At 43.4% G+C, this 13,221-nt stretch overlaps 1 protein-coding gene across 5 annotated transcripts in view; it reads left to right on the forward strand.

Annotated features, from left to right (window-relative positions):
• Positions 1 to 13,221, forward strand: part of Sytl2 (synaptotagmin like 2) — a 96,579-nt gene that overhangs the window by 51,366 nt on the left and 31,992 nt on the right. For all 5 annotated transcript variants that reach the window (XM_026784268.1, XM_026784266.1, XM_026784267.1 and 2 more), the window contains 3 exons: positions 7,020 to 7,101; positions 8,336 to 8,450; positions 10,816 to 11,616. In XM_026784268.1, the coding sequence (XP_026640069.1) occupies positions 7,020 to 7,101; positions 8,336 to 8,450; positions 10,816 to 11,616 (998 nt within the window). The remainder of the gene's footprint in view (positions 1 to 7,019; positions 7,102 to 8,335; positions 8,451 to 10,815; positions 11,617 to 13,221) is intronic.

Below are 13,221 nucleotides of genomic sequence, written 5' to 3' on the forward strand. Positions count from 1 at the left end.
GTCATAGCCATTAAACAGACATGACCGAGAAGCTGGGCGTAAATCTTAGAGTCTGTGCGTGATAGGGGCTAAGGAGCACGGGGCATTAACCAGCAGGGGGAACAAACACCGCTGTAGAAGAGGCAAGAAGACACGTTGCAGACTCAGAGGCAAACACCTCGGTTCACAGTTTGAGCAAGCCCAGACTTCCCATCTAACCCCCAGGCTGGTGGGCATTCCTCAGCCTTCCTTCCTTCCAGGCTAATATAACATCTGGGATTTGAATATGCACTGTCTTCTGTGTAGCTCTTTTTGATCATATCTGTAAACCGGACCGGGATTGTCTTACTAGGATGTTGTGAGGTTAGCTGAAATTCAGTGTGGGAACTGGTTAGCATTTCTCAGGAAGAACAGAAATGGGCAACTTCCGGGTAGCAATACAATTACACTATTATATCACACGGACTGTGTGGTTGGGAAGGCAAGCACACAGCTGTTTGTCGTATCAAGCACATGCTTTGCTCAGTGAAGGCCAGTTCTGGGAGGCGTGGCTCGGGTTGTAATCAGTCAGCTGTACAAGGAGTTATTTTTGACTTCCCCCTTTCCGTGTCAGAGGCCGCCATTTCTCTTGGTATCAATCTCCTGCAACGCTTTTCACTTATGCTTTCATAACCTTTGCGAACTGGGTGTGCTAAGTGTGTTTTGGGGCCCGTCCTTCTAGACGAAGTTGTTTGCTATCGAATGACTCAACACCTGTCAATATTTTCTTAGCCAGGAATGAAAACTGGGGGGATGTGAGGCTGGATAGCGCAGTTTCTTAGGTAGGCATGGTGGCAAGGTCTTTAATTGTGTTGTAGCCACGAGACCGTGGGGGGCTCGCCTATAAATTAAAATGCTATGGGTGATCGGCAAGCAGTCAGACATGGGCAGCCACCGCCATTCCTTCTGAACTCACCGTTGTTTACAGCTGCAGCACTGGGAAAGGCAGGAAGGTTTATAAACAGAGAACACTGGTCCCTGAGGGCAGCGGACAGAAATCTGGTAGCCAGCAGCTATAGTCCTGATCACTAGCTTAGCTGGATGGTCTCTGCTGAACTTCATAAACTAAGACAGAGGACCTGCTTCATTTTGCTTTACACTTTGATTTTTAAATGTCTCAGGCTGATGCCTTCTGTAAAACACAGAAATGAATACAGAAGGGAAAAACAGCACACAGATCATTGTCTACCAAGCATCCTGACAAAGGGCTGTAAATGGTCCTTCGCATATGCTCTTAATCCCTGTACTTACATCACCACGGATCAGTGATAAACACTTTATGGATTGCCACTGGTCCATGAACCCCACACTGATAACGTATCATATACCCTCCTAAAGTCTTCATTGAGCATGTGCACAAAAGGCCGTAGAACATGGCTTAGTCAATGTGGGGCTTACGGAATGCAGACCAGGGATCTCTTCCCTCTGTGTCAGGTGGCTACCCACAATGAACTGCAGCACATCTTGTTATCTTAGAAGCAAGTATGGAACCCTGGGTACCATGGAGAGTCTAAGAGGCATTTACTGACCAGGGCCTTTGGTATCTCTGCTATGGTGCTTCTTTGGCTTGGATGAACCAAAAAAGGATGGACCTTTAATCTGCCTCTGCATGTCTGTTCCTTTGATAGCACTGTTCGAGACTTACCCTCTGGTAGCCTCTATTGTTTTATCTCTGGAACGGCAGAGAGGGTGGCAGAAACATCTAAAATATCAATATTCACCTGGGTGCATTGTCAGCTTCCAGTCCTTTCTCCATTCTGTCCCTTCTCCTCTTCTCTGTCACACACCCTAAAGATGCCTGGGAGTGTCATCTTTTCTCACGAAAGGCTGTAACACGAATTAGATAATAAAGAATACCTAACTATTCCCCAAGGACTTAGCCTATGTACTTGGAAGTTTCAATTCTTTTGGTTTTTTTTAACCATCACCTTCCTGAAATGTGGACCCAAAGGTATCTGTGCCATCCTGACAGGTAGGCCAGGTGGTCCCCGGCTGCGATGTAGCACAAAGAAGGTCTAGCCAGGCAGGGATCAGACATTTGTTTTCTGTGTGCTGTGTACTATGTAAGCTCTAGTAGAAAACTTATTAGGACTGATGGCTTCTAAAAGTTATGAGTTACTTTGTGATAAGCATCCTCATAAAGCTCGGAGTCTTCAACCAAACTCGTCAGGAGGGCCCTGGTTGCCTCAGTGCCTTGGTAAGAAAGGGACCTAAAAATTAAATGTTATGAATAGAAGTCAGTGACTTCATTAGATCCGGGGAAATACTTCAACAAATCTAGACCACAGAGAAAGAGTTAGGGTATCTAAGAGTGGGAAGGTGAGCGAATGGAGGAGTAGAAGAGAATAGTTAGTAAGATCATGAATTGATAAATAAAGAATAAATGGTGAGGGACGAGATGGACAAAAAACAAATCAGGAAATAAATTAATGAACAAATGGATTGGTTTGGACTCCAGGGAGTAAGTAATAAAAAAGAAAAAAAGAAAGAAAGAAATGGCAAGAAAAAAGTCAAAATGGAACCAGCAGCCTCCAGATCCCAACACTTTGCTTCAAGACTTTCTTTCTTGAGAAGTGGAATGGAGAGGGGGTCGAACATGAGACCACTCTGGGTCAGCTAGACAGACACTGCGGTGCTGGTAAGGATGCAGAGATGTCCCATAAGACAAAGTGGATGGGTTGTTTGGGTGTGTGGGTTCTCAATCACTGGTGACCAGAGAAAGGTGGAGAAGGCTTGGAATGCTCTCCCCAAATTAACAGAACCCTGGGATTGGAGCATTGGGGATGGAAATCAGGAAGGCATGGCGCAGGAGGGAGGATGGCCTCTGTCAGGATGTGTACTGTCCGCTAGCTAAAACCTCTCTGGGGCACCTTTCCAGAAACTAAACTCTTCACCATGCTATTTCATTCCCTGATGCTGCCGTATTTTTTCCTGAAATGGTGGGAAAATGAGGAGGTTAACTTCCCAGCATCCCATTTACTGTTGGTGTGGGAGGAATTAGATGCTCTTTTTGTGTATCAGCATAGGGAACCAAAATGCCACTTCAATATCAGTCTATCACTTATGCTTACTCTATCACCAGCCTCCTTCTTGCCCTCTGTGGAACAAGAACCAATAAATCCCGACTTCATCTTGGCCTCTGAAATAGCATGGCTTTTTATACCAATGACCTCTTTCCCGGAAGGCTTTTGTTATATCTGTCTAGCGTGCTCTACCAGAAGAATCGGCTATTTGCTAGGACCCCCAGTAACAGGGTCAGTGGAAGCTACAAGCTTGCCCTGGAGGAAGATGGGGTTGAGCCAGTAAGCGGGACAACGCATTTGAGAATTGATAGGAAATCCGGTAATAAGAATTAATTTCATTTTTAAGATGTCTGGCTCACAATATCATTTCTATTGAGCTCTCAAGAGGATATCTAATCTTATCGGGTCTTTAGATCTGCTCCAGTCCGTTATGGTAATAAAAATGCTCTAGGCGCTTCCAAGTGCCTCCTGCTTAGGTGGGAACGCTTGTGCTCAGCGGGTCTGTAGTGTCTCAAGAAGTGTGTGTGCTCACAAAAATACTGCTGACTTGAAAGGCTTAAAGTATGTTTTCTAATTCACCCCGTTTCTTTTTCCTCTGGGTCATTTCTTCCTGTTTATTTGTTGAAGCACCATGGAATACCACGACATGCTGAGCCTAGAGCCAGACTATTGGGGAGAGACACAGCAGCAGCCTCCAACAAACTTAACAGCCCTGAAGGAGATCAAAATAATTTTTTAAAAACATAAAAATAATTACTTGCAGAATTTCCTTCTGGTTCTAGAACAGTATTGACATCTAGTGTTTTAGTCATCTTACTCTGCCTTAGTGTGACTTCTGATATCCCAGGTCCTTTTTGGAGAATGTGGGGAAGAAGTTACAGAGTACAGGCTCTTCCCATTTAAAAAATCTTACCGTGCAACTCGGTGTGGTGGTGCACACCTTTAAATCTAGCACTTGGGAGGCAGAGGCAGGTGAATTGTGAGTGCAAGACCAGCCTGGTCTACACAGAGAGTTCCAGGACAGCCAGGGATACACAGTGAGACACTGTCTCAAACACACACACACACACACACACACATACAGACACACACAAAGTCTTGTCATATAGAATATATTGAGCATCTTTTATTTTTATGATGCAATCTACCTCCCTCTGGAAGGAGTGGGATTCTAAGGACGAAATATACAGTATCTGGCCATAAAGAACTATTTCCCGAGGAAAGATACTGCTTCTTTGTAAAGATCTGCTGTCGTGATAGCAAGCAATGCCAGGCAGAGAGCAAACTCTCAATCCAAAGGACTAATAAAAAGCGTCGTGATGGGAGGGGCAGTTTAGATTGGACTTGAATATGACAGTACTGATGTCAGCAGACAGTGAGGTGGGGGGTTGAGTGGAAACAGCTAAGAGTCATATGATTTGGCCAACCACTTTGTTCTACTCGAGAACCCTGGAGCAGACTTCTGTAAGGGAGAGACAGGTTTCATCTCTAGTGAGGACAATCACAATGTGTAGTTTGGGCCCCTGGAGCCTGGGGGCATAGGAGCTGAATTTCCAGGTGTGGAGGGCGTATAGTATCAAGCTCTGCTTATCCTTTGGGGTTAGGGAGTGGGAAGGAGCAAGATGGCAGGAAACCATGGCTGTCCCTTGAGGAGCCCTAACCTCTGTGATTGGCTCAGGTCCTCTGATTATCCCGCTGCTTTACTTACTAAGGGAGCTCATTTATTCTGAGCCAGGCATCTGCTCTATACGGTTTATCATAGTACCCACTGGCTCTTTTTTATAATGTTTAATTTCAAAACATTTTTCAGATTATAATATAATCACATTTACTTTCCCCTTTCCTCCCTCACAACCCTCCAATGTAACCTCCTTTGCTCCCTTTCAAATTAGTGACCTCTTTTTCAATTGTTACATATGTGCCTGTGTTCCTAAACCCACAAATACACCTGTTCATACTGTTTAATGTTACCTGTATGTGTAAGTTTTCAGGGCTAACCATTCAGTATCGGATAACTAATTGGTGTACTCTACCCTGGGGAAGCCTATCCCCCTTGCTCTCAGCATTCCTTGGCTGCCTGTAGTACTTTGTGTAGGGCAGACTTTGTAGGGATGGGCTTTCCCTCGTCCATGCTATCATGTCTATTGGTGCTGTTCTTGTTCAGCACGTGTTGAGGCATCATTGCTGGTGAGACTTCATGGGTGTCATATCTGACGTTTCTAGGAGACAGAATCTCATAGCAAGACCCCTCTCAGTCTCTTACAGTCTGTATGCCCCTTCTTCTACAATGATCCCTGATCACTGATGTGGGAGTTGTGTTGTAGATACTGCATTTTGACCTGGTATGGCTTCCTGTAATGGTCAGTGTTGCAAAGAACTTTGCTTCATGATGGATGAATGCACTTACCTTGGGGTATGAGAGCAAATGTTAGGAACACAGTTAGGGATTGATTGACACAGCGGCAGCTGTAGGTTCTCCTCCAAGATCCAGGACTGCACTAGCGCCGGGTGGTTGGCTCCGTTTCCCCTACTGGCCTCCAAAACTGGCACTGGAAAGAAATGGCTTACTGGTTCTGAGCTGTTGGCCTTCCACTGTGTGGACACCAGGTTCACTCGGTGGCCATGCTTGTTTTTGATACTTTGCTGCTGCACAACTTGATTTGACTTTGCATTCATCTAGTGCAGGGATAGATTTCCTGTAAGAACTCTCTGTCCAAATTGTGGTTCCATTATAATGTCTTTTCTTGTTTTCCATTTCATACAACCCTCCCTTCCCTTTTTTTGCATTCATGCTGGAAATGACACCTCATCTGCCCTACTTTACCTTTGGATCAATAGAGAAGGTGATGGAAGGAAGAGAATGGCTTCCTTAAGAGATTAACGGTTTCTGGGGACTTGCTGTGAAAAAAAATAGCAGTTCAAATATAGAAATAAGAACTGGAAGCCATGAAGTATCCAGCCCTGGGGTTTAGTGGCAGTAATCTTGGGCGAGGTTCCATGGCTCCAGGGTGAAATGTCTCCTTGCTGGGCTTTCTGTTCCTCGGCCATGTGGTGAGAAGCCATCACCTTCAGAGGATTTTTCCAAGCTCTTGACTCTGATGTCACTTAGAGTTGGTGGAGATTAACAAAGGAACTGTGGTTCCAGCCAACAGTGACTTCATCTTTTATGTCAAAGGCGAGGCTCCTGGAGCGGTCCTTCTCGACAAGCTGATTTTCTTCCTCTCCCGGGATTCTGCGACCTACTTTTCTTCTTACTTATAGCCAAGGGAATGACCTGATCAACTCACTATTTGCTGTGACTGTATTTGACTTTTACCTTGGGACTGCCCTGCCTCTGGATAGTGCATCAGGCTTTAGAGAATCCTCTGCTCTTTAAACCAGCCACAGACATCTCCTCAGCCACCACTTCTCAATGCCCTTGCGTTTGTCTCTGTGTCTGTGTAAGACTGCACCTATTAACATTTGGATTGGAAGGTCATAGGGAATTGCCACAACACATCAGCCTTTGTGTCCAGCTATCTGACCTGGTCATACTGTCTCTTGGCCAGGTTGCTTTGTTCTACTGAGCCTTTGCTTCTGCTATGTCCCATATGCATTAGGGGAAACTCTGCTATGGAATCAGGATTTTGTGACTTTATTTCATCCATCTGTATCTGACCTTAAATTTAAGGGTGAAATGGGTTCATTTCTGCAAGTTTAAATGGCGAACCTCTTGTGTGCTTGTACCCTGGATATCTTCCAGGGTCCTAACAGATGGTCCTTTTTGTCCTTTCTTATGCAATCACATCCTTTGCTCCATCATTTCCTTTGTTTTTGTACCTTTATCATGGCCGGACCCCAGTTTCTTCTCCCTTCCTGGGGGTTGGATCTTATGAACCCCCTTCCTTTTCCTGCCTTAAAAGCCCTTGACGGTGAAGCCACGATCTATGCTTCCTCAAGAGTGAGGTTTTATTCTCTGAACGATTGTTTCTTTTGCAGTTCCAGTGTGGTGGATCCAGCTTCCGTTGTGAGTGATATGTCCCAGCAAAATACAAGGAATCCAGCTGTGTCTCTGCCCGAGGTAGATTGAGCCTAGATGTTTAAAATTCTCATGATTGGCAGGAACGCCATTTTCCTCACCATAGCAAAGCAAAACAAACACAAAGAATTTTGTGATTCATTTTGTGTACTTAATTTGGGTATTTAATGTAAGAAGTCCTTCCTGTGGTGGATAAAGTTGATAATTATGTTGGTGTTGCTAAAGACCCAGATGTCTTTTTGTCCTTGAGAGTTAAGTGTCTAAGGACTGGGGAGATGGCCTAAGTGTTTAAAAGGTTTACTGCTCTTTCACAGTACATGAGTTTCCCAACTCCAGCTACATGGAGATCCAATGCCTCTGGTCTCTGTGGCCACGTGCATGGTCATATACCCCCAAGAACAGACAGATAATCAAACCTTAACATTGCTTTCAAAATAGCCAGGTGGTGACCTAACATTTAATCCTAGGCTTTGGTATGGAGGAGAGCAGAGACAGTATGAATCTCTGTGAGTGCCAGGCCAGCGTAGTCCAGAGAGTCAGTTCTAGGCCCGTCAGGGCTAGGCAGGGAGACCCTGTCTCAGACAGTATAAAGTAGAAAGCCTGTATGGTGCTGCCATTCTTAAGCTACTAAACATGGCTTGTTACTTCTACCATAGTCTTTACTTTTCGGCATAGCTTCTTGTATGAAATTGCCAATTTGCAAAACAGCAAACAGTAATCATTGCGATTAGGTCTTGTATTAATATGAAAAATCAGTGTCAGGAAACGTGTGAACCCTAAGCCACTCTACAGACTGTCTAGGAAGGCCCTGCTTCAAAACAACAACAAACCCAGTCTGCCTGTACTTATACCTTTGCTGCCATGCTAGGATTGGCCAGAACAACTGCCAAGCACTTCACGATGATGGAGGTCATTGCAGACAGCTGTAATCTAGTATAGCAACTAGTGTGGTAGGAAGAGCCCTGGTGGGCATCTGACCTGATTACGAAACCTTGCCCTTAGCCAAGTCTTTGCTCTTTATCAATGAAATGTGCTTCTGATCCAATTTCAAAGGACTTTGGTAATGTGTATACTTTATATAATTGTATCTCTGCTTTTGTATGACGTACACTAATTTTATGCTAACCAAATTAAACAGTTTCCCTGGCCCCAAACATGCCAGATAATAGATCGGGCTGTTTAAAGCTATCAAATATGCGAGATCTTAGGCATTCGCTAGTGCTGGGTTGCTATTATGACATTTAAACCAAGTTTAATAAACATTATTTTTCCCCAGCAAAGGAAGAATCCATTTAACAACTCCGAGCTGCCAGAAGATCACTCACCGCCACAAACCAAAAATGAACAGTCAAAAACTGGGAAAGCTGCTTTATTTCAGAACTCAAAAGAGGGTAAATATTATTTTTCTGGACTAGCTATTTTTATCTTTGTTATCCGTGGACTGGGGGAAATACTCAGAGTTCCTTTCACTAAAATAACTCCCTAGAGAACGCGAGAAGTCCTGATGGCTTTCTTCTGCGGCTGCGTCCTTGGTCTAGATCTTAGGAACTGGACGTCTGTGCATTCCAGCCCCGGGGCTGTCAATTGTTTCGTGACCTCTGTGCTCTGAGTTCCCTTATCAGTGATGTGGGAAAAATTCGGACCAAAGGCGTGTAGTCTTTTCACAGAACAGTGTTTCTGGCAAGTCTGCCATGTGCTGGTCCAGTTGTCTGTCTGAAATTCAAAGAGGCTGAAAAACAAATTTAAAGTTACCCCCAGGAAGAAATGATAAGGCTTGCCGCTCAGAAGTATTTCATCGAGTGTGTCGTTTGGCGGATTTAAGCTTGTCACTTGTGGAATTTTACGGGCCAAGAAGAGGGAATGCCAGATAATTCTGTCCCTTCAAAAGCTGCTCTAAGAAGATGCCACTCACTAAAAATTAGCCTAGGATGAGAAGCAGTTGGACAGTGATCCGGGGCCTTCGATTAGCCCGCCTTAATAAGTTCCCCTCGGGTACACTTTATAGTACACACAAATGTAGGGAAAACTCACTGGGACCTTTTAGCTGTTCACTTTTCAAACTTTTTTGAGAAGATGTTAATTTGGATATTGGGATTCTAATTTTAAACGTAGAATTACTTTTTACGGTTTTAATATATGATTTTGAAAGGCTGTGTTTGTGTTTTGTCTTCAGCCTCCTTTGAGGATTTTTCTGAAGACTGTTTTTAGATTGTTTTATGCATGCTTAATGCCCTCAGAATTCAGAAGAAGGTATCAGATTCCCTGGGACCTGGAGTTACAGATGGTTCTGAGCCACCATGTGGGTGCTGGGGTTTGAACCCAGATCCTCTGCAAGAGCAGCAAGGGTTCTGAACTGCTGAGTCATCTTTCTAGACCCTGAAAACTCTATTTTAAAAGTTTTTATAATCATTGTAAAATATCTCAAAGCACATAAAGCACAGCAATATTTCCAGCAGTTTTTTTCACATACAAAATAATGGATCCTGATGTGACATTTTATACATATATACCATTGTGACTTGCTTGTATTCTTCCCCACTACTATCTCTCATCCCTCCCTCTCTGTGTTAGTTCTCTACAGATGTAAATAACCCCCTTTCGGGTTTCTTGTCACACACACCCCTAGATTCCACATAGGAAAAAAAAGTGACTTTTTTTGCTTTTCTTCCTATTTCTCCGTTGTTTTTTAGCCTCTGTCTGCTTTCTCTTTGAACCTCTCCCTATGTGCTCTCAGGCAGTGCCCCTTCTATGTTCATATCCTCTGTGTGTGCATGTATGTGTGTGTGTGCACGCATACCGTGACACACCCGTGGAGATCAGAGGGCAACGCTGTGGACTTGGTTCTCTCTGTCTACTTTTTTATGGGTTTCGTAGGATTGGATTCAGTTTGACAATGAGTGGAAAATGCCTTTACCTCCGAACCATCTTACCAGCTTTCATGTGTCAGTTTTAAAAGATGATAAAACTTTTTTCACAACAATTCTGAACAGCAGTATATAGAGTATCTATACACACCCTATCCTACACAGGCAGAGCCTCTGTCATGATTAGCATCTGCCACCAGTGTGGTAGGCTTTTTATGACTATAGAAGTATATTTACTTTTCTATTGCTGTGAAGAGACACCATGACCAAGGCAACTTATAAAAGAAACCATTTAATTTGGGGGCTTGCTTACAGTTTCAGATGGTGAGTCCATGAGGAAACACGGCAGCAGACATGGTGCTGGAATAGTAGCTGAGAGCTTATATCTTATTGGAAAGTAACAGCAGGGAGAGAGAAAGCTAACTGGGAATGGGAGGGAGCTTTGAAACCTCAAAGCCTACTCTCAGTGATGACACACCTCCTCTAACAAGGCCACACCTCCTAATCCTTCCCAAACAGTTCCACCAAGTGGGAACCAGACATTTAAACTACCGCACAGATGAACTACTTTGTGACATCTCTGTTATCCACAGTCAATAGTTCACATCAAGGGTTCGCTCTTGGTGTTCTATATTCCACAGCTTTGGACAGATGTGCAATGCTGTGTTTTCACCATTGTTGTATCACTAAATAACATTGCTACTGTAAACATCATCTGTGTACCAACTCACGACCCTGTGCCTGCTCCCCCCATGAGGTCTGCGTTTATACAGCTTCTCTTGTTGTCTTTACTGTTTCCATAGTACTTGCTGAATACAGACTAAACTTAGAGCTGCTTTAAAGTGTAGTTCCTCTCTACTTAATATAGCTCTTAATATGTTTTGATTTTCAGATGAATTGTCAAAATCAAAAGAAAAGACTTATATCCCAGATTCAAGTCAAAAGGTAGAGAAAGAAATACAACCCGTGTCCCTGGCACCTGAAAATGGGTCTCAAACCAAACCTCCAATCCCAAAGGCCAGAAAATTGCTCTACAAACCGAAGGACCTCAAGACAGATGATAACCAGTCTTTTCCTAGACAAAGGAGGGACTCCCTGAACGCGAAAGGGGCACCAAGGGGAATCCTAAAGCGCAACTCCAGCTCCAGCAGTACGGACTCAGAAACTCTCCGACTAAATTGCAGCTTTGATCAAAAGAGCAGAAGCCTATCCCCTGGCCTAACCATCCACGAGAGGATTTCCGAGAAGGAGCCGTCTTTAGAAGACGACTCGCCCACAAACTTGCTGGAGCCATTCAAACACGTGAGATTCTCTGCTGTGAAGGACGAACTTCCTCAGGGTCCTAGACCTGTTCTTGGCCAGGAAGTAGGAGAGTTCACTGTTTTAGAGTCTGACAGTTTGCAAAATGGAACAGAAGATGCTGGGGGCCTAGACAAGTTTCAAGATCACCAAAAGCCCTCCCACAGGAAACCTTTGTCTCCTTATCAGTCAGCGTCAAGCCCAAGTGTTTCAGAAAGGGAAACACACCAGCCAACGTCTTTTGGGTCTCTTCCAAGTGACGGGTTCCCTTGTCACTCCGACTTTCAACCCACAAGACCACAGCCTGTTGAGAATTCACCCATCATCAGTGATTATCAAGATAAATCACCATCACTAACAAGACTGGAATCAGAGTTGTCCAAAAGCCCTGCGGGTAAGGGTTATCGTTGCGGGCTACAAAAGCTGTCCCCATAGCTTGAGATACCCAGCGCAGTTATCCCTGTAGAAGACCAAGGTATTCTTTAAGCATCCCAGCTAGAATTATAAAGGATGCTATGGGACATGGATTTGGTGATGTTGCCAAAAGAACCAGAATAGCACAGTGCCTAACTTATATTTAATATGAGTTCCCTTACATTTGATCCGATGATGATGATGATGATGATGATGATGATGATGATGATGATGATGATGAAATCACCCAGGTGTGGTTGACTCAGGCCTTTAGTCACAGCACTCAGGAGACTGAAGCAGGAGAATCTCTGTGAGTTGAGGTGAGCCTGGTCTACGTAGAGAGTTCCAGGACATCCACAGCTGCGTAATAGAGAGAGCCTGTGTCGAAAAGACAAAATCAAACCAATCACTTGTACAAATGGCAAAGTTTTGAGTTAAATAAAAGTTATATAGATGGTAAGAACTAAATGAATTCTAATATGTTTGTGTAGAGTAAATATATTATTATTCACCTGCCATTAGGCTGAAAAACCAGACTCTGAGTCCTTTTGAGGGAATATCCTTCCAACTACCTTCTCAGGCCCCTTCTAAGTAATTACCACTTTATTGGACCCTGAAAAACAAATTGGAAATATAATGTTGTGCATTTTCTCCCATCTTAAATAAACCTTCATTCAATCCCAAAATAAGTTTTTAATGCCATAAGATTTTAAAATAGCAATAATCAGGTTTCTAATTCAGTTACCTCTCTCTTAGTATTAGGTTAATTCTGAAGTAGTTCGGCTTAGCTTAGCTTAGCCCTACAGTTCGCTGCTCTTTAGGAGACAAAGCTCTTTGCTCTTTGCATGTTTAAATTATTTGAATATTACAGAACTTCTTTTATAAAAAGTAACAAAAGTGCTTCTTCAAGTGATGAGAGAATTCATGTGAAAAGCAGTTACTAACGATGGACCAAACATTAGCAAATGATCAGGTGGCTTTTACTTAAACCAGTGGTTCTCAACCTTCCTAATGCTGCAACCCTTTAATACAGTTTCTGATGTTGGGATAATCCCCCAACCGCCAAGTTGCTACTTCATAATTGTGATTTTGCTTCTGATTGTAATATAAATATCTGATGTGCAGGATATCCGCTATGCAACTCCCATGGGGGTCATGACCTTCAGGTTGAGAACCACTGACTTAAATGTTTATCTTAAGCATGAAAAAAAAAACTTGGGGGATAATATTTTCCTTTGTTGTAATTTATATGGAGGAAATAATAAGGCTTTCCTTGTTTTCAAACTACATCTGCCTCCTCACAGAATGTCTTTGTAATTTTGTATTTAAGTATCTGTCCTGCCAAATTTTAAAATCGTGATTGATTATTTACGTTTTTGGAAGAAAATACTGTCAGCAAAGCTCTTTTGATTGGCTCCTAGCTCTACTAGATTCAGAGAGCGCTTAGTGTGCCCATTCACTAAGAGCTCTTTTGCCATTTGATTACTGAAATAACATATACAAGAAGGTTCTGGGGCCATCAAAGAACCCTTCAGACATGTGACTCATGGGGGCTTGGCTTTAGCTGTGAGCTTTGATGCAACCA

The sequence above is a fragment of the Microtus ochrogaster genome, chromosome 22 (genome assembly GCF_000317375.1).
Source record: "Microtus ochrogaster isolate Prairie Vole_2 chromosome 22, MicOch1.0, whole genome shotgun sequence".
In the NCBI taxonomy this organism is placed as follows: Eukaryota; Metazoa; Chordata; class Mammalia; order Rodentia; family Cricetidae; genus Microtus; species Microtus ochrogaster.